Source organism: Periophthalmus magnuspinnatus, chromosome 16 (assembly GCF_009829125.3).
Source record: "Periophthalmus magnuspinnatus isolate fPerMag1 chromosome 16, fPerMag1.2.pri, whole genome shotgun sequence".
NCBI lineage: Eukaryota > Metazoa > Chordata > Actinopteri > Gobiiformes > Gobiidae > Periophthalmus > Periophthalmus magnuspinnatus.
The window spans coordinates 6,243,440-6,261,463 of NC_047141.1; the positions used below are offsets into that span (position 1 = coordinate 6,243,440).

An 18,024-nucleotide genomic window follows, 5' to 3' on the forward strand; every position below is an offset into this window, starting at 1 on the left:
TCTTAAATGTTATGATGTAGTCTATATTTGTCGTAACATTTTTACCCTCTCCGGGCATCTCGAGACGCGCGTGCTGCTTATGGTCTGTACGGTCCAGTGCCGCCCTCTAGTGGTCACATAAAAAAATGCAGTTTGGTCCGGGTTCATTGGCACAGAAATAGACATAGGAGCTTTCTAATATTCATCCCGTATTTATTGAAGTGCATATATACAGAGCAGGCAGAGGTTCTCACATGGAGGCACCAGCTGCTATAATTATCTGTCGAGAGCAAAATAATCTGAACTGTTATAAACATGATTGTAATAGAATCTCCAGAAACAAAAGTATGATTCTTCATGCTAATGCACATGGTAAATATGTTACAAGAAATAAAAAAAGTAACATAATAATATAAAATGAGACATAAAATGAGACATCCAGGCACAGGCGGTGAAACGTGCACGTTCAGGTGACACCGAGAAGAACAGATATATAGAAAGTGCTATGGTCAGATATAGAAACGTGTGGTCAGACCAAACTAAAGAGAAAAGCCATGAGCCAAAGTCCCGTGTTAGAGTAACAGGAGGTTATAAAGAAAGAACCGGAGCTTCAGCACAGGCCTCTGTGCAGCTGCACAAGTCTGCCCCCTGGTGCTGGGCTGCAGTCTCTGCACAGGAGGTCAATGGTGGAGCTGAGGGGAATGTGTGAGTCAGTGGCAGCGGCGCAGGGCCTCCTGCATCTTCTCCTGGACGTGCTCCATCTTCTCGGCCCACTCCTCACTTAGCCCCTCCTCGTCGTCCCCGATGATGGCGGCGAAGCCCATGAGTGCGATGAGGCCAATGCAGAAGAGGTAGGTGAGGCGGGTGCACAGGCGCTCCATGGTGTGGCGGTCTCCATGGCTGTGCCTCAGGTACACCTCCAGGATGGGCTTGCTGAAGAGCTTAGGGGTGCCCACCACACCGTCATACAGCGTGTGCAGGTTCTGATCACCCAGGTCGTTACTGTAGCTCTCCTCGAAGTCGTCCTTCTTGCGCTCACGCTGGTCGGGCCGTGCCTCCACCATCTCCATGAACTTCCTGAACTGGTTCTTCAGGTTCTCCTCCACTCGGCAGTACTGGCCGTCCAGCGTCTCCTTCTTAATCTGCAGCAGGGTGTTGCGGTTCTGCTGGGAGATATCGTCCAGAGCACGGTTAACTGAGCCAAACTCTCTCTTGAGCGTGCGGATGTCCTCATCGTCAATGTGGTGGAGCACCACTCGGATCAGAGAGCCGGCCACTCCGAAGATAGGGTTAACCACAGCCGCTGCGGACGAGATGGTGGCCACACACTGCAGCACTTTCACCAGACCCTGCTTCAGCTTGGCCTGGTCCTCCAGCAGCTCCTCGTTCATCATATTTGCAGCAGGAGGTGCTGTGGCTCTGTGGCAGAGGAGAGGAGGGTCAGTGTGGGTCAAAAGCACTGAGCATATATGTGTGTGTGACAGAGGAAAAGACGGTCAGTGTGGGTCAAATGCAGTCTCAGCTCTGAGTGCTCTGTATGTGACACACCTGTACCCAGCTGTCACAGTTTATCACTTGGAGCTCTCCTCTGGGAGCTGCACTAATCTTCATGGCTCTACGCCCTGAGCTACAATAACCCCATCCTCTTTTCTATAGTATAAACCATGTGTGGCAGGTCATTTAGAGCTGAAGATCAGCGAGTAGCTCCATAGAATTAAGAAGTAGTGAGGGTACAACGTTCTAGTATCATCCTCACAATTATTTCTTTCTGGATTTGACATGACCTGATGTGTGTCACTAAAGAGATATAATCTAATACTTCAGTGAGGAGCACAGGACTTTCAGAAGCTGTTTAGTCTGGACAGATGCAAAAGCTGGACTGGGTGGGGTCTGCTGTGTGGACTGTTCTGGAGTCTTCCAGAGGTCAACCTGAGGTCATCCAGGAGTGTGTAGGGAAGAGGGAAGGAGAGGGGGAGTGGCCTGTCTGTGAATCTTACCTCACGTTATCTTGGCTTACAGTGTCCTCTGGAAGCACCTGAAATCAAAACAAAGCACTCATTAGAAAACATGTCATGTGTGAGAACTTACTCTTCCTCTTAACAATGTAGTTTGGACCTTTACAAACATATTCTGAGATATCTTTGTGTGTCAGATGCCCTCCCTTGTGTTTCCATGTGCATTTTTGGACATTTTTACACATAAAATGCCTTATTTAAATATGAAAACATTAACTTATGAAACACTTGTCATACATTTTTTTCTTACACATTTACGTAAACTAGTTTCAAATTAATATCTCAAAATTGGAAGTGGGTTTAGGAGTTGGATTTGGGTTCCGGTGGTTGGGTGGAGGTGTGGTATTTCAGCGTCAGACCTGAGAGTATAGCGGTTGAGATGATCCTTGTGGTGTTTACTCACATATTCAGGGGCTGGTTCATGGCATTATATGGATCAAACCAACATTACATTATATTACGTAGCTTTAGCTCGAACCTCCGCTTGACTCATCAGCCCGCGCGCGCAGACAAAACAAGCACCCTGAGAGCTGCAGTGAGGGCGCGCACACAGCAGAGGGCGCAGTTCAACCGCGGCAGGTTTCAGCACCAGGACAGCACTGCCTGGAATTGCCTGGGATAACGCCGAGACTACAGCAATGGTCAGTGGCGACGACACGCGCATTCTCCGGGGAAAAAGACATTAGCAAACCCCATGAGGATCTACAGCATCTCCCAAACGCGTCCGTAATCCCTGCTGTTAAATATAAGCAGAAACATTGGCTACTTTTGAATGAACTGAGATTAGAATAGGTTTTGTCTTGCTTTAGATCTGGTTTAGTCCTTTTCAGCCTTGGTTAAAACAGGTCTAGTCCTCGTTTAGTCCTGGTTTATACAATTTCACAGTACTCACTTTAACACAGGATGCGGATCTCTTATGCGCCATAGTGATGTGCGTAAAGCTCCATCTGATCTGAATGAAATGATACAGGCACAGCTGAGTCACGCCTGTGTTCTGCGTGCGCTCCACAGGTGGCGCTGTTCGCCCCTCCCACATGTTCACAGTGACAGTTTTGTGTTGATAAGGGCTGATTTCATGTGTCCAGTCTAACAACCAGTTTATACAGACAGGTGTGCGTAAAAGGCACACAGATATTAGTCCTGTCCTATCCGGCCATTTTTTCTTATGGTGTGAAAATATTCAGGGCTAAATGTTGCTCACGCTGTTGTTATTGACTTTAATTTGAGCTGATTGTGTGTTCTGAGCAGCACAGTGATGCATGTGGCATTTAAAGCCCTGTGCGTTACCAGCCTGTCTGTTTGGGATAAGACACCGTTTCCTTTAATGTCACCGTCTCACAGGATCACACAGAGGGCTGTTCAGACAGAGGGGCCCTCGAGGACAGTGAGGGCCCCTGCAGTGAGGGGCCAGTGTGTCTTGGGGCCAGTCCAGATGTGCTTTAAAATGGAGAGATGTTTGGACAGAAGCAGGAAGTGTTCACCTGCTGCTCCAGGAGCCATCTTGAATGTTTTCAGTCGGGTCACACAGACTGACCTGTTGTAGTCTAGTGTAGGCCTACTGAGCCTCAGACTCACACGTGTGAAGTAAAGCCTACTGTAGTGTCCCCTGTCCTCACCCCGCCCGTCCTAACATGTCCCTTCTGTCTCTGTGTCCACAGGTGCTTCACTGTCCCAGGACGCACGCACAGTATGGCTACCCCATGAACAGCCCTGTGATACCAGCCGGTCCACAGCGGGCCCCGGGCCTCGCTGCTCTTGCCTGTGACCCTGGAACGGGCTGACAGAGAGCCGTGCGCCTCTACAGCGCAGAATGGCTCCCCCTGCCGTGCCTCCATATTCCTCTGTGACGCACACCGTCCCGGACCCACCCTGCTCCAGAGCGGCCCTTAGCGGGACAAATCTACCTGAAAACCGGGCCATCGGTATCTAAATGTGGGCTACAGGACCCCCGGGACGCCTGGGCTCCCCATAGAGCCGAGCAGGCAGCTTTAAAAGTCCTGGTTCTTACCTTTTCTCAGCGGCTGTTCCTATGGCTCCCTTTCCAAAGCCCTCAGTTCGACGGCCTCCTTCTTCTTCCCAGCAATCCCTGCAAAAAAGGACACGTCCAAGTGTGTTCGCTGTGAAGGGGTGATCAACTCACCAATAAAATTATCCTGGGGTCCCACAAAGGCCCCAAAAGTAGAAAAAGGCCCCTATGGCTAAAATACTTATTTTAACTAAAAATGGCGCCTTAAACGCTCCATTTATTCAAAAACACAGTCCAACAGGTCCGTCTGTGTAGCACACGTCCCCTGCACACTGTACATGTGTCAGTCCACCCGGTAGTCCCGTGTACACACGCTCACAGCCAATGGAAACGCAGCGAGCAGCTCCAATGTGCCACTGCCCAGCGCCTTGCGCACCGGCTCCACAGCTCCAGCTGACGCACAGACGCACTGTACTCTCCAGGAGAAACAAACACTACGGCCGGGACAGCACAGGATCAGAGTCCGGGCAGTAGAGGACACTGGGACCCACAGACACTCGGAGATCCGCTTCAAACCGGAGTTAAAAGGATGCGACGGTAATGCGGCTGCGCGGAGCGTGGAGAGTGTTTTCTTATTAATAACATCCGTCAAACGTCAACAAAATGTTGTCAAATGTTTAGAAAAATTAATAAATATAGCGATTATATCCTTGAGCAAGCGTGTTCCGAAGCACAAGAGTGGGTTTAGTCTCAGACAGGCTCTGGTTGAGCAGAGGACATGATGTTATTACCGCAGACGCACAGAGTAGAGGATCCATTCTCTACCAGACTCTACTAAAGGTACTCACAGCACAGCGCGGGACAGTCCCTGTCTACAGCCGCCCACAGTACCTCTTCTCCCCGGGACATCGACAGCAGCCGACCGTGGATCGTCAAGGCGAAGTACCGCGTCTCCTCTCCAGACACGTCGCCTCCGCCGCGCGTAAAGCACAGTGGAGACGCCCGCTGCTGCTGCTGCTGCTGTTGGCTGTTTGTGGTCAGATGCAAATCAGCCTGAAGCACAAAGCTGTTTCAACAGAACACAAGCTCTGGGATCATGAGGGCGAGAGCAGAGCGAGTCCAGGCTTGAATCGGGACTTAGTCCTGCGGCAGGTGCAGCCCCCTCCCCCTCCCGAGGGCAGCGGCTGCGGACAACTGTCTCGGCTGTCCCCGGCCTGTCTCCGCCTGTCCGCGGGTCTGTCCCGTGTGAGTGTGGGCCTGTGGACAGCTGCCCGGGGGCTGAATGGAAAATATAGAGGCACAAACAGCACTTTGTCCGGGACAAAGGCGCACATCATTAGTGTGCAGAGGATGCTCCGAGGGGCCGCAGTTATCGCGTGAACACAGAGTCTCCACATGAAACAGGGAGAGTGCGTCGTGTGTGAGAAACACCAGTCTCGTGCACGAGGGTATTTTTGGATGACTAAAAATACACCTCCATGGCGCGTGGTGTAGGCTGTAGCGCGAGCCCTAGGGACTAACAGCACAGACGCGCGCGCGGGGAGCTGAAGAACGCGCTGTAATAATGATATTTATTAAAATAAACGGTCAGTGACGTGAGGATTTACTGTATTTAAGGTTTTCCCGGTGCGCAGCATCCGGAGCATGTCCAGATAAAGTCTGTCTGTGTTTTAGGGAGAGGGAGGACACCGCCCGGACCCGAGTCTCCGCTGACCACAGAGTGACCGCTGCAGCAGGTAATGAGCCTATAGCCCAATATTAAAGTACAACATCATCAATCTATAATGTTGAGCCTCATTTTATACAATTGATAATAAAAATGTTATAACTATAAGAGTTTATGGTGTATTGATTTTGTCCAGAACTTGATGAGGACGGGTTCATCTCTATGGCTGGACATTAGCCTGTTTCTGCTTTATGACTCATGAGTAACTTTGTAGAAGTTTTAGTTTGACTTGGATAGAGCCAGAGCCATTACAGAGGCACAAAGCAGGACTAAACTGTGAGGGGAATCGTAACCAAATGTCATTCTTCACCTCAGTAACAGCCTGTAGTGACATAGCCTGGTTTTAACAGCACATCAACACATCATGTAAAATTCCACAAGTATTTTCCTCCTCGAAATACTGGGATTTGTTTTAAGTGGTCAAAGGTTGGATTCTTTTCAATAACATAGGCCCTTCCCCATCACCCTACACTACTGACAGTAATGTCACCTACCTGCTATGAAGTCCGAAGAACATACAAGGTTCTCTCAAAAATAATATTGTGTATCACACTCTTCATCTTTTTCATTTTGAGGAATAATTGCTTTGTATTATATGAAATGCAAAATGTGTCTCACTGAAAACAATATTGTGTTAAAGGTCCTGTATTCTGCTAAATTGACTCTTGGGAGCTTTAAGCCATGTTAAAATGCTGTTACCTCATCAAAAAACACACCTGGAGTTATGTTTTGTTTCATTCACACATCTCCAAAATCCTCTGTTCCACTTTGTGATGTCATGAAGCTGTAGTTTTCAAGTTAGCAGCTACATTTTTAGCTTCTGTTCAGTAGAGATCTGCAATTCCAGGGCTGAAATCATCAAAATGATTCCAGTGGAGGTGTGTGGAGTTTAAAAACACAGTGACGTCACAACTCCAGGTCTGTTTGTGATGAGGAAACGACGTTATAACATAGATCAGTGTAATACGAGCCCTTTAATGTTCAAAAGTAGTTCAGTATAAATGTATGCACTATCTTAAGTCCTAATGTCGAGCTATTTCACATTAACTGTATTAAAAATCTCTTATAGTGCCTTTAACCAAAAATACAAGGTCCTTGGCTTAACCCACAAGTGTGACCAACCACGAAACCCACTTTTTATGAAACATTTTGACAATTTTCGTAAAATAAATAACACCGGATCATGCCAAAGTACTACAATACACGATTTCATTTCTGGACACAAAGGGCAGTAATGGGTTAAGTATTTACAAAAGTCTGAATCATTATTAATAAACTATTGGTAAAATTATGAATTGTCCATGTTTTAAAGCACTTTTAATGTGCTTGTGTCTGCTCTATAGTTATAATCTATGACACCCGTGGCTCATTTTGTTTTAATTTGGACATTTTAAATTGGAATATTCATCTAAAATGACTTAATAAAAGAAACAAGTCCTCCTATGGATAGCTGCACATCACATTAGCAAGTAGCGGATTTTTTTCTCATTAGTACCAAAATGTCTACGCTGAATCCCACGAGTATCACCGAAAATAAAATTAGAGAATGAAATAAATACTCAGTGACAGTGAAAACAGGATGTGGCATCTGAAGCAATTAAAGATTAAAGATTAAAGATTGATCAAATGTGCATGAATCTCTCCAAATACAACTTCAGAGGGTAATTAAGAAGGAAGTGTTACGCAAATAAGGATTTAAAAAGTAATAATGGTCTAAGTACTTCAGTTTTTCTTGCTGCTGAAAAACAAACAAATGCATTTATACAACAGAGTGTGATGTGATATTGAAAAGCAGCATCATCCACCACTTTATACAGTGAATGGAGAAAACAGGATGAAACTAAACCAAACCTGATCAAGAACCTTGTCCAAAGCAGGTCTAAACTAGAACTAAACCAGAACTAAATCCAGTCTAGAGCTGGATGCAGCCAGAAAACAAAAAAAAAGGAAGGTTAGGTAAAGAAAGATGAAGAACTACACGCCGAAACTAAACCAGGAACAAAACGGGCACCTACAGACCTGTCTTTCATCAAATATGAGTAACCATGAAACATTTTAACTAATTAATTTTGTAACTGGCTAATCATTCAATCAATCAATCAATAAATTATAAGCCAATAGAAATAAAACAATCATTGAAAATAAGAAAACAATGATGTGTCTTACTGAGTTGCGAGAGCTCGTCGCTGAGGTGAGGAAGTGATGGAGGGAAACAGAACGACAAACCACTTCCTACACTGCACCGTGCACACGCATTTATAACAGTTACAAGGGCCCGTGGTGGAGCTGCGCCACAGAGACCAGAGAGGGGCCCACGGTGGAGCTGCAGCGCGGAGACCAGAGAGGGGCCCACGGTGGAGCTGCAGCGCGGAGACCAGAGAGGGGCCCACGTTGGAGCTGCACGACAGGGACCAGAGAGGGGCCCACGGTGGAGCTGCACCACAGGGACCAGAGAGGGGCACATGGTGGAGCAGCGCCACACAAACCAAAAGAGGGGCCCATAGTAGAAGTGCAGCACAGAGAACAGAGAGGTGCATACAGTGGAGGTGCAGCACAGAGATACAAATAAAGGGGCCCATGGAGGAGATGCACCACAGAGACCAGAGAGGGGCCCACGGTGGAGCTGCACCACAGGGACCAGAGAGGGGCCCACGGTGGAGCTGCAGCGCGGAGACCAGAGAGGGGCCCACGGTGGAGCTGCAGCACAGAGAGCAGAAAGAGAGGCCCACTGTGGAGGTGTAGCACAAAGACCAGAAGAAGGGCCCACGGTGGAGGTGCAGCATAGAGAAACTACTACCAAAGGGGCCCATAGTGGAGCTGCAGCACAGAGACCAGAGAGGGGCCCACGTTGGAGCTGCACGACAGGGACCAGAGAGGGGCCCACGGTGGAGCTGCACCACAGGGACCAGAGAGGGGCACATGGTGGAGCAGCGCCACACAAACCAAAAGAGGGGCCCATAGTAGAAGTGTAGCACAGAGAACAGAGAGGTGCATACAGTGGAGGTGCAGCACAGAGATACAAATAAAGGGGCCCATGGAGGAGATGCACCACAGAGACCAGAGAGGGGCCCACGGTGGAGCTGCACCACAGGGACCAGAGAGGGGCCCACGGTGGAGCTGCAGCGCGGAGACCAGAGAGGGGCCCACGGTGGAGCTGCAGCACAGAGAGCAGAAAGAGAGGCCCACTGTGGAGGTGTAGCACAAAGACCAGAAGAAGGGCCCACGGTGGAGGTGCAGCATAGAGAAACTACTACCAAAGGGGCCCATAGTGGAGCTGCAGCACAGAGACCAGAGAGGGGCCCACTGTGGAGGTGTAGCACAACAAAGGGGCCTACGTTGGAGGTGCACAACAGGCATACCATCAGTTATTTTTAGTGGAGATTTGTTTTTTCACTGCTTATGCATATAAATATATCCATTAATTTCCATATGGTGGAACGTAACTAAATACGTGTACCTAAAATGTGTATTATGAATACTACTTAGTACTTAGTTACTGTTTCAGTACAGTTACTCTTTCATTTGGTGGTATTCTGAATACAATTACCTTCCTTCAAAGAAATATATTGCAGTTGGTCATGCTTCAATGTGTACTTCAGACTACACAGTGAGAGTGTGACAGTTGGTGAGAAAAACAGGAAACGGCTCTTGTGGTGAGTGCAGTGTGATTTTTGATTTCTTTAATTAATGATAAATAAACGCACCATAAAGAACTGTACAAGTATAAAGCTATTTTAATCCTATGTCATGTTTATTTCACTATAATCAAGTCCATATGAAAGTATTCTTGGAGCATGTAACAGAACAGATTACATAATGCAGTGTTTTCCCCATCACTGTCCACAGTCCAAACACTTCTGATCAGACCATTCATGTTCTGAGCCTTATCTGCAGTTTCATATTTGACACAGCAGATGGCAGCATTTCATCATTTCACGGAGCCATCTGACAGTGAACACGGCCTCTTCCTCCTCCTCCTCCTCCTCCTCTCCTCCTCTCCTCCTCCTCCTCTTCTTCCTGTGGCCAATGTTAGTTTTGCTTTTACAACTTTCAAGAGTGCAATGCAGTTCATGTAAACAAATAAATAGTAAAAGGAAAGAGAAGACATCACAAAACGCTCTGTTCCACCTTGTGATGTCATGCGCTAATACAGGAAGTGCTCCATTGTGTTTTTAAACTTCAAAACAGCTTCACTAGAATCATTTGGATAATTTCAACCCCTGGAATTGACAATCTCTACTGAACTGAAGGTAAAAGGAGCTGTTAACTTGAAAACTACCAGCAGTGTGCTTTTCTAGACAGCAGATGGCAGCATTTCACCAGACACGGTACAGCTCAAAGAGTAAAGGTACTTCATCATCTTCATCATGTGTTAGTGAGTGATCAGTGATTCAAGTATTTCTTCAAATCTTCAGAAAAATCACTATAAATATATAAAAACAAATGACTCTCAGCTGTGACGTGGTGTGAGACACTGCCCCCTGTGGACAAGCGTTGCACATCACTTTACAATGTAGGTCTAGTGAGTGCAGCATCATTTTCAACTAAACCAGCGACAGGATCAGGAGTACCTAGCTGGACGTTCCCCAGATCTAAGACAGGATCAGGAGTACCTAGGTGAACCCTCCCCCAGATCTACGACAGGATCAGGAGTACCTAGCTGGACCCTCCCCCAGATCTACGACAGGATCAGGAGTACCTAGCTGGACCCTCCCCCAGATCTGAGACAGGATCAGGAGTACCTAGCTGGACCCTCCCCCTGATCTAAGACAGGATCAGGAGTACCTAGCTGGACCCTCCCCCAGATCTGAGACAGGATCAGGAGTACCTAGCTGGACCCTCCCCCTGATCTAAGACAGGATCAGGAGTACCTAGCTGGACCCTCCTCCAGATCTGGGACAGGATCAGGAGTACCTAACTGGACCCTCCCCCAGATCTAAAACAGGATCAGGAGCACCTAACTGGACCCTCCCCCAGATCTAAAACAGGATCAGGAGTACCTAACTGGACCCTCCCCCAGATCTAAAACAGGATCAGGAGTACCTAGCTGGACCCTCCCCCAGATCTGAGACAGGATCAGGAGTACCTAGCTGGACCCTCCCCCAGATCACACAGGAGTTCAGTAAAAACGAGTACATACGTCAGAAATATTTATTCTTATTTAGGTTCACAAAATTAATAAATACAGGAAGCAAAGATAAACAAAACCATTCATATAACAGAGATTTGACATTTCTCTTATTAAAGTTTATGAGGCGGCTGTGATCACATGGACAAGTCGTTTTTATTTTTGACCAATGATATTTCACCGCGTCCCTGGAGGCTGTACCTGCTCCTCAACGCCCCACACCTGAAGCGAAGTGGGGCAGGGTCTGGTTAGTACCTGGATGGAAATTGTCGTTGTGTCCTTAGGCAAGACACTTCACCCATCTTGCCTTGTGCGAATGAGGTGAGTGAGAAATGATGCACCGTGAAGAACTTTGGCGACACAGAAGAGCAACTAAAAAAGGATAAATCTAGTCTATACTTGTCCATCAATGGAGCTAACATGTCCGAAAAGCGAGGGGGCGTTTGGAGAATTACACTGGTATAGTTTTAATTGTAGACAACATGAAAATTCTACTGTTATTTCGCATGCACCCAAAACAATTTAAATATAAATTTTTCTATGTGGCTCCCACCTGTACTCACCTGACCTGCTGCAGACTGAGACGTGTGTGCTGTGACTGGTTCTCTAATGAAATGAGACAAAAATCTGATCCAGAGCAGAATTAAAGATCCTGTACCTGATTTTTCCCCTTGTATCTGCGCAAAATGTCTGGCCCCAGTGCAGATATATGTACGTATAAGCAGCTCTTGAGGTCAAAATAAGTCTGTTGTGTAATGTCTGTGTCAAATTATGTTATTGTCCGATGATCAGGAAGTGCAAGTTAGCATCAAAACTCCGCTCTGGTCTTACAGTTGTGAAAAATGCTGAAAAACTCTTCGCGGTGAATAATTAGGATGCTCAGAATGAATGAGGTAAGTTTAAACTGCTCATTTTACACCATGGACCTGATCTATTTTATAATGTTTCCTCATCACAAACAGACCTGGAGTTGTGTTTTGTTTCATTCACACATTTTTAACGCACAAACCTGCAGATTTAGGCTGAGTTCTTTTCTCAAACAGAAAACACTTGTGATGTCATGTGGTCATACGAGAAGCAGTCCATTGTGTTTTTAAACTCCACACAGCTTCATTTGGATCATTTCAACCCTGGAATTTCCGATCTCTACTGAACTAAAGGTAAAAGGAGCTGTTAACTTGAAAACTACCACGACGTGACATCACAAGGTGGAACAGAGCGTTTTGTGCTGGGCAGATGTACAGACTAAACTAATGCAGGGTCACTCAAACATGTGTGAATGAAATAAAACAACTCCAGGTGTGTTTTGGGGAATATTATGACATGGCTTAAACCTCAAGAGTCAATTTTACTTAAAACAGGACCTTTAAAATTAACTAGTTCTGTTTTCCACATTGTTAAGGAAAAATCAGGTACAGTGTCTTTAAGAGTTGATTGTGCAAGTAAATGTCATGACTGTTGTTCGCTGAGATGACTTCAAAAATCGTCTTTGTCCTAAAGTTCATAAGTTACCATCAGCTGTGAGCAGGGGGTCTTTGAGGGTCCTGGGGATGTCTGAGGGGGTCCTGAACCAATTCACATGAGGAGTACCCCCTGGAGGACACACCCCATGGCTGGCTGTGTGGCTGGCTGTGTAACTGTACAATCATGTTCCCCTGGGGCCCGGGACATGGGGGAAACAGAGGAACCGAGGTCCCTGGGCCGGAGCTGTTGGCCGTGTGGGTGTGGAGGCGGGCCATCTTGCGGGCGTAATACCTTCGGGACGCCGCTCTCCACGAAGCTCTGCGTCGCCGCATGGCCTCCTCCGACTGGTCTCTCCTGGCCAAGGTGGTCTTTCTGCTCCTGCCCGGAATGACAGAGGCACGGGGAAGTAAAAGAGGGACAGACAGGGGATTTAAGAGACATGGGGGGACACAAGGAGGACAGAGATCAGAGTGGTGTCATATAAATATCCTAGATATTGTGGCAGTGTTCTCTGCCTATGGAGTTGATAAATTATCGTTTGTAACTTTTCATATTTTGAAAAATTGCAAAATTGTGAAATCGACAGTTGCTATAAAAATGTTTTGTACACAGTTAGTCTTAGTCTGTCATCCAAATAAATTTAATCAAATCATTTATAAATGACGAGTGAAATCAATGGCAACAACAGTTTCCTGCCACCTGTGAATGTTTTACTTTTAATGTCTTATTAACAATATAAACATTTATTTTGTGGTCTTAGCGGTTACATTTGCATTTGTTACCTGCTGGCTTAGCTAAAGTAGCACTGTAAATTAGTGCAACTGAACTTTACTTGTGAAAGGACTATACTTTTTCCTGCCTTCACCGTTTAGTATTAAAATGATCAGAGTCTCTTGAGAGGCTTTGTCTCTCTGACACCGCGGCCATCTTGTGTTAACATCTGTTGCTGTTATTCAAGTCTCTCCTGACAAGCTTTAAGTGGCTTCTCTTATTTCTAAGGGAGACTTCAATGCAACATTCATAAAGCTAGAGGACCCATGGATACTGCTGCCATGGCAACAGGGCGAGAGGTGTCATTACTGTATTTTCCGCACTATAAAGCCTTTAATTTTCTCAAAAACCCACAGTGCGCCTTATAATCCGATGCGCCTTATATATGGATCAATAATGGTCAATTATGACACCCGTAGTCAGGAGGCGTCGCCGAAGTAATGGCGGTAATAACGGGGAGACGGGGAGTCAGCTCCACAATCTGCCAATGGATTGCGGATGTCTGGGCTGATATATCAGTCTCAACTGTGGTCCGAGCTCACGAAGGCAGGAATTGTCACTGAACTGCCAGACAACAGCAGCGACACGGATAATGGTGATTTTGATGAGACGGAATCGGGCACTTTGAATGAGCTCGACCAACTGTTCAACTCAGACACTGAAGAGGAAGAACTCGACGGATTCGTGAATGAGGAATGAGCTGAAAAAGTGAGCTTTAGTGTTTCTTTCACGTGTTTACAACTAAACAAGGCTGGAGATACTGTGAATATGGACATTAACGTTTGAACAACGTTGAGTTATTGTTATTGCTTTGCACTATTTCGAGAGTTACTATATTGTGATGCATTAACTTGTTTTGTGAGTGAACAAAGTTTTCAGAGCGTTTTTTAATATTCGATTAATAAAGTTTGACTGACTTATCTGACTGTTTTGTTGACATTCCCTTTAGCGCAGCTCCATCTCGTGGATGTGTAACACAACCCCAGATACTACAGTAGTTTATATTCTATGCGCCTTATAATGCGGTGCGCCCTATATATGAAAACAGTTTTAAAATGGGCCATTCATTGAAGGTGCGCCTTATAGTGCGGAACATACGGTAATTAAAAGCCTCTAATTGATAAGTAATCGCAATTTGGAAGCAGAGTGGTGTCTGTTAGAACCTTTTTTTTCCCCACAGAAAAGAGTTGTGGCTCAGACCCTCAAAAAAGTGAAACATATTAATACATTGTTTCTGGGGAATATAGTATTTTCAAAACAATAAAGAGAAACACGGTGATCTAAATATGTCATGTGTTAACGATTAATGCCCCGTAAAAGTAACACTTCTCTGTACTTCATTGCAGTTAGAACCCCCAGGCACCTCCCCTAATCCTCCTGATAGAGACACAGTCCCGCAGTACTCACCCCCTCAGGCCAGGCACAGAATGGGGGACAGACACAGTAACAGGGACGTCCTCAGCTCCAAGGGACACACTCTGCCACAGCTCGGAGTGTCCTAAAATATCTATGGGACAACATTCTTTAGATTAAAAGACAAACTGCTCCATAACCTACCCCAAAATGGACATGTGCCTTACCCTGGACACTGGGGGACACCTCCTCACTCATGTCCCTCTGAAGAAAGACTGCAGGGCTGTCCTCCTGTTGGACATATCCATAATCGGGACAGAAGGGCTCTTGCTTTATCTGTGCTGGACTGGGAAAAAGCGCCTCCTGTTTGACCTGTCTGTTTACAGGACACTGCGTCTCCTGTAGGGCACGTCCATCAGAGGGACAGTTTGGCTCCTGAGGGACATCAGAGGGACAAAGGGGCGGTTGCTGGACTTGTCCTTCGGGGGAGCCGAGGGGCAGTTTTTGGACAGGTGTTTCTGGGGGACAGAGGGGCACTTTTTGGACAGGTGATTCCGGGGGACAAGGGAGCGGCTGGGAAACAGGCACAGACACAGTCCGGTCTTTGGATGAGCAGGTCTGGTCCAGATCCATTCCATCGGTAGGTTCTTGAGAAGGTGATCCAGTCATCAGAGCCACTGCACAGAGAGGAGTGAGAGGGTGAGACAGCTGGGACTATGGACACAGGGACCATTAAAGCCACAGTCGCTCTATGGAACTTTTTAACCAATAAAACATAAAATAATTGCACTAAAAACTTTGAAAAACATATACACATGTTATAATCACAGTAGCAATGGGAGAATGTTCCGACTTACGGTTTTAACTTTCTATTTCTATGGAATCATGAAGGTAACGTGCCCCCTGAAAATACTGTGCCTTAAGCTTATTTTGGAGAGGTTTGGACATGAACATAATCGGAATAAATAAATAAATAAATAAAGTCTATTTCATGCACCTGATCGACCTCCATGTGTGTTTTCTGCTCACATAATCTACTTTTATGAGGGAATCCCAATACACTGAAAGGTTTTTATTCTGCGCTGTTCTCTTTTAATGTTAATTTTAAGATGATTATTTGTGATTATTTATGTTTTGGTTTGTTGTATTGTGATTTTAATGTCTTTAATGTCTGTAAAGCACTTTGAATTGCGCTGTACAAATAAACTTGCCTTGGCTTACATTAGTCGCCACTCGGGTTTCTTGTGCGCGTTTTGGTAATCGATCACTTCTCGCGGAGACTTTTTGAGGCAAAAACAGCTCAATGTATCTCAACGAATCGCCATCTCAACATATCGCTATTTCAACGTATCGCTATTTCAACGTATCGCTATTTCAACGAATCGCTATTTCAATGTATTGCTATTTCAACGCATCGCTATTTCAACGAATCGCTATTTCAACAAATCGCCATTTCAACGGTTCGCTATTTCAACGTATCGCTATTTCAATGTATCGCTATTTCAACGTATCGCCATGTATCGCCATCTCAACGTATCGCCATTTCAACGAATCGCTATTTCAACGTATCGCTATTTCAACGAATCGCTATTTCAACGTATCGCTATTTCAATGTATCGCTATTTCAACGAATCTCTATTTCAATGTATCGCCATTTCAACGTATCGCTATTTCAACGAATCGCTATTTCAACGTATGGCTATTTCAATGTATCGCTATTTCAATGTATCGCTATTTCAACGTATCGCCATCTCAACGTATCGCCATGTATCGCCAGGGCTCTGTTGCTTCACCTTCCTCCACCTTCCTCCACACTCGCATTATTCTCCGGTGAAGCGGATCTCCAGCTGTTTGTGTTGCTGTGCGCTGATTGGTTCGCGGTCTAAGTTCACGTCTTACTATTGGTCCAGGGCCGTAAACTGTGTCCTCCCTCTGTGCGGATCTATCAACCGCACGAAAAACACCGTGGGCCCCGCAGACTCACGGGAGACTCGCACTTCACACTCCCGCTGCTCCGCGCTGTTCTCCGGGTCCCCGCCGCTCTGCTCCGGGGCTCCGTTGGGGGACCACCACCGCCGCAGGAGCCTCAGTTCCCCCTCGGCCTCCCGCACTCGCTCCTCCAGCCTCCTGATTTCCTGCTCTTTGTCCGCCACCAGCCGCTGTAGCTCGTTGGTTCGGGCGCTGTTGACGGCGCTCAGGACGTTCATGACCGACTCTACGGCGAGCCGCACGGCCTTCTCCACCACCGCGGCCTCGTCTGCGCGGAACTGCATCCTCCGTGCGCTCAGTGGGGCGTCGGCGAACGAACAGCGGCCACGGACGGTGCGCCGAGGACAGAGGAGTCCGGTCAACACGGCCGCACAGACTGTGGGTCACGTGACGGATGTAGCTGTCACGTGACCCTTCTTCTTCTTCTATGGTTGCGCGGGTTACAGCAGGTCGCACTTGAGTAATGCTGCCCTCTGCTGTTTAAAGCGCAGCACTGCAGTATGTGAGAGCGGCCTGACTGCGGCGTACATCTTTGAGCTACAAACATCCACCCAAACTCTTCTACTGGAGTATAATCAGCTCTATCATTACTATCCAAATAATACCCCAAAAATTTGACCGAAATCATACAGTTTAAAGGCAATTGCACCAAATATTAATGAATATTTCTAACTTGACTTTGAAAATAATAATGACAAATTGTCCAAATAAATCCTTTTACCATCATTCTGCCATTTAGCAAATATAAATAATTTTGTTAATCTTAATTGACCTAAAACAGAAAAAGTTTAGCTTGATTTTTTTTTTTTTTGTCAGACAGTGAGAAAAAAAGCATATGTGTATTTTTATATAGTGTATGTAAGCTTCTGGTTTCACTGTATGTCTATGTCTAAATCCTTAAGCAAATTTCTATATGTTTTTTGTCCTGCCAGATTGAATGAAACTGTAGACCACTGCTTTATGCTGGCGTAAAACTCATATCCTTCACTGTCTGTGGTCTTGTTTATTATATTTATTGATGATGGATGATATCGACAGATGGCTGGTTAGACAGAGGGCTGTGAGTCACTTAGTTGGCCCACCCAATTCTGGACCCCTCAACCCCCAAAAATATGTTTACTGCATATTGTCTACATATAATTATAAAATGTCTTATTGTTCGATAATCAGGAAGTGTGCTTGTTGTTATTACCTTTACCAAAACTTAGCAAAACTAAGCTCTGTCCTCTGAAAGTTGTGAAACATAATCTCATCACTGTAAATAATAGGTATGCTTGGAATGCAAATTTTGGAACACTGTGAACCGTTGAGTTACGTTTTTCACATTTTTAAGACAGTAAAAATCAGGTACCACACTTTTAACTCTATGTTTTATTGCTATTTTTAAAAGCTGACAATAGACCCATTTAGTCATAGTCATTTCCTGTTTACTGTAGGCCATATCCCCCAAAACTCTGAATTACCAAACAACTTTGGTGCATGACTGACATCTGCCTTATAATTTAAAACTATTGTTTAGAATTGTATTTAATGACAAAACATGTACACAAATCATTTAACTAGATCTTGACAACACTAACAAGGATTTTTCTCAGAACAATATTTCTTTTATCAAAATGAACATTCCTTGCCC

At 45.8% G+C, this 18,024-nt stretch overlaps 2 protein-coding genes across 3 annotated transcripts; both read right to left on the reverse strand.

Annotated features, from left to right (window-relative positions):
- Positions 1-171: 171 nt before the first annotated feature.
- LOC117384315 (protein rapunzel-like) lies at positions 172-4,899 on the reverse strand. The gene is made up of 4 exons (XM_033981609.2): positions 4,809-4,899; positions 4,003-4,080; positions 1,977-2,014; positions 172-1,398 (listed from the first exon to the last, which is right to left on the reverse strand). The coding sequence occupies exon 4, from the start codon at positions 1,371-1,373 to the stop codon at positions 690-692; it is 684 nt and encodes a 227-aa protein (XP_033837500.1). The 5' UTR covers positions 1,374-1,398; positions 1,977-2,014; positions 4,003-4,080; positions 4,809-4,899; the 3' UTR covers positions 172-689.
- Positions 4,900-10,824: 5,925 nt separating this feature from the next.
- Positions 10,825-16,806, reverse strand: LOC117383663 (uncharacterized). 2 transcript variants are annotated; one of them, XM_033980860.2, is made up of 4 exons: positions 16,387-16,806; positions 14,630-15,079; positions 14,457-14,556; positions 10,825-12,650 (listed from the first exon to the last, which is right to left on the reverse strand). In XM_033980860.2, exons 1-4 carry the CDS (start codon positions 16,673-16,675, stop codon positions 12,329-12,331), a joined length of 1,161 nt encoding a protein of 386 aa, XP_033836751.2. In that variant the 5' UTR covers positions 16,676-16,806; the 3' UTR covers positions 10,825-12,328. The 2 variants fall into 2 exon arrangements, with proteins under 2 accessions (XP_033836751.2, XP_055084085.1); XM_055228110.1 differs by having other exon boundaries at positions 10,825-12,656.
- Positions 16,807-18,024: the final 1,218 nt, after the last annotated feature.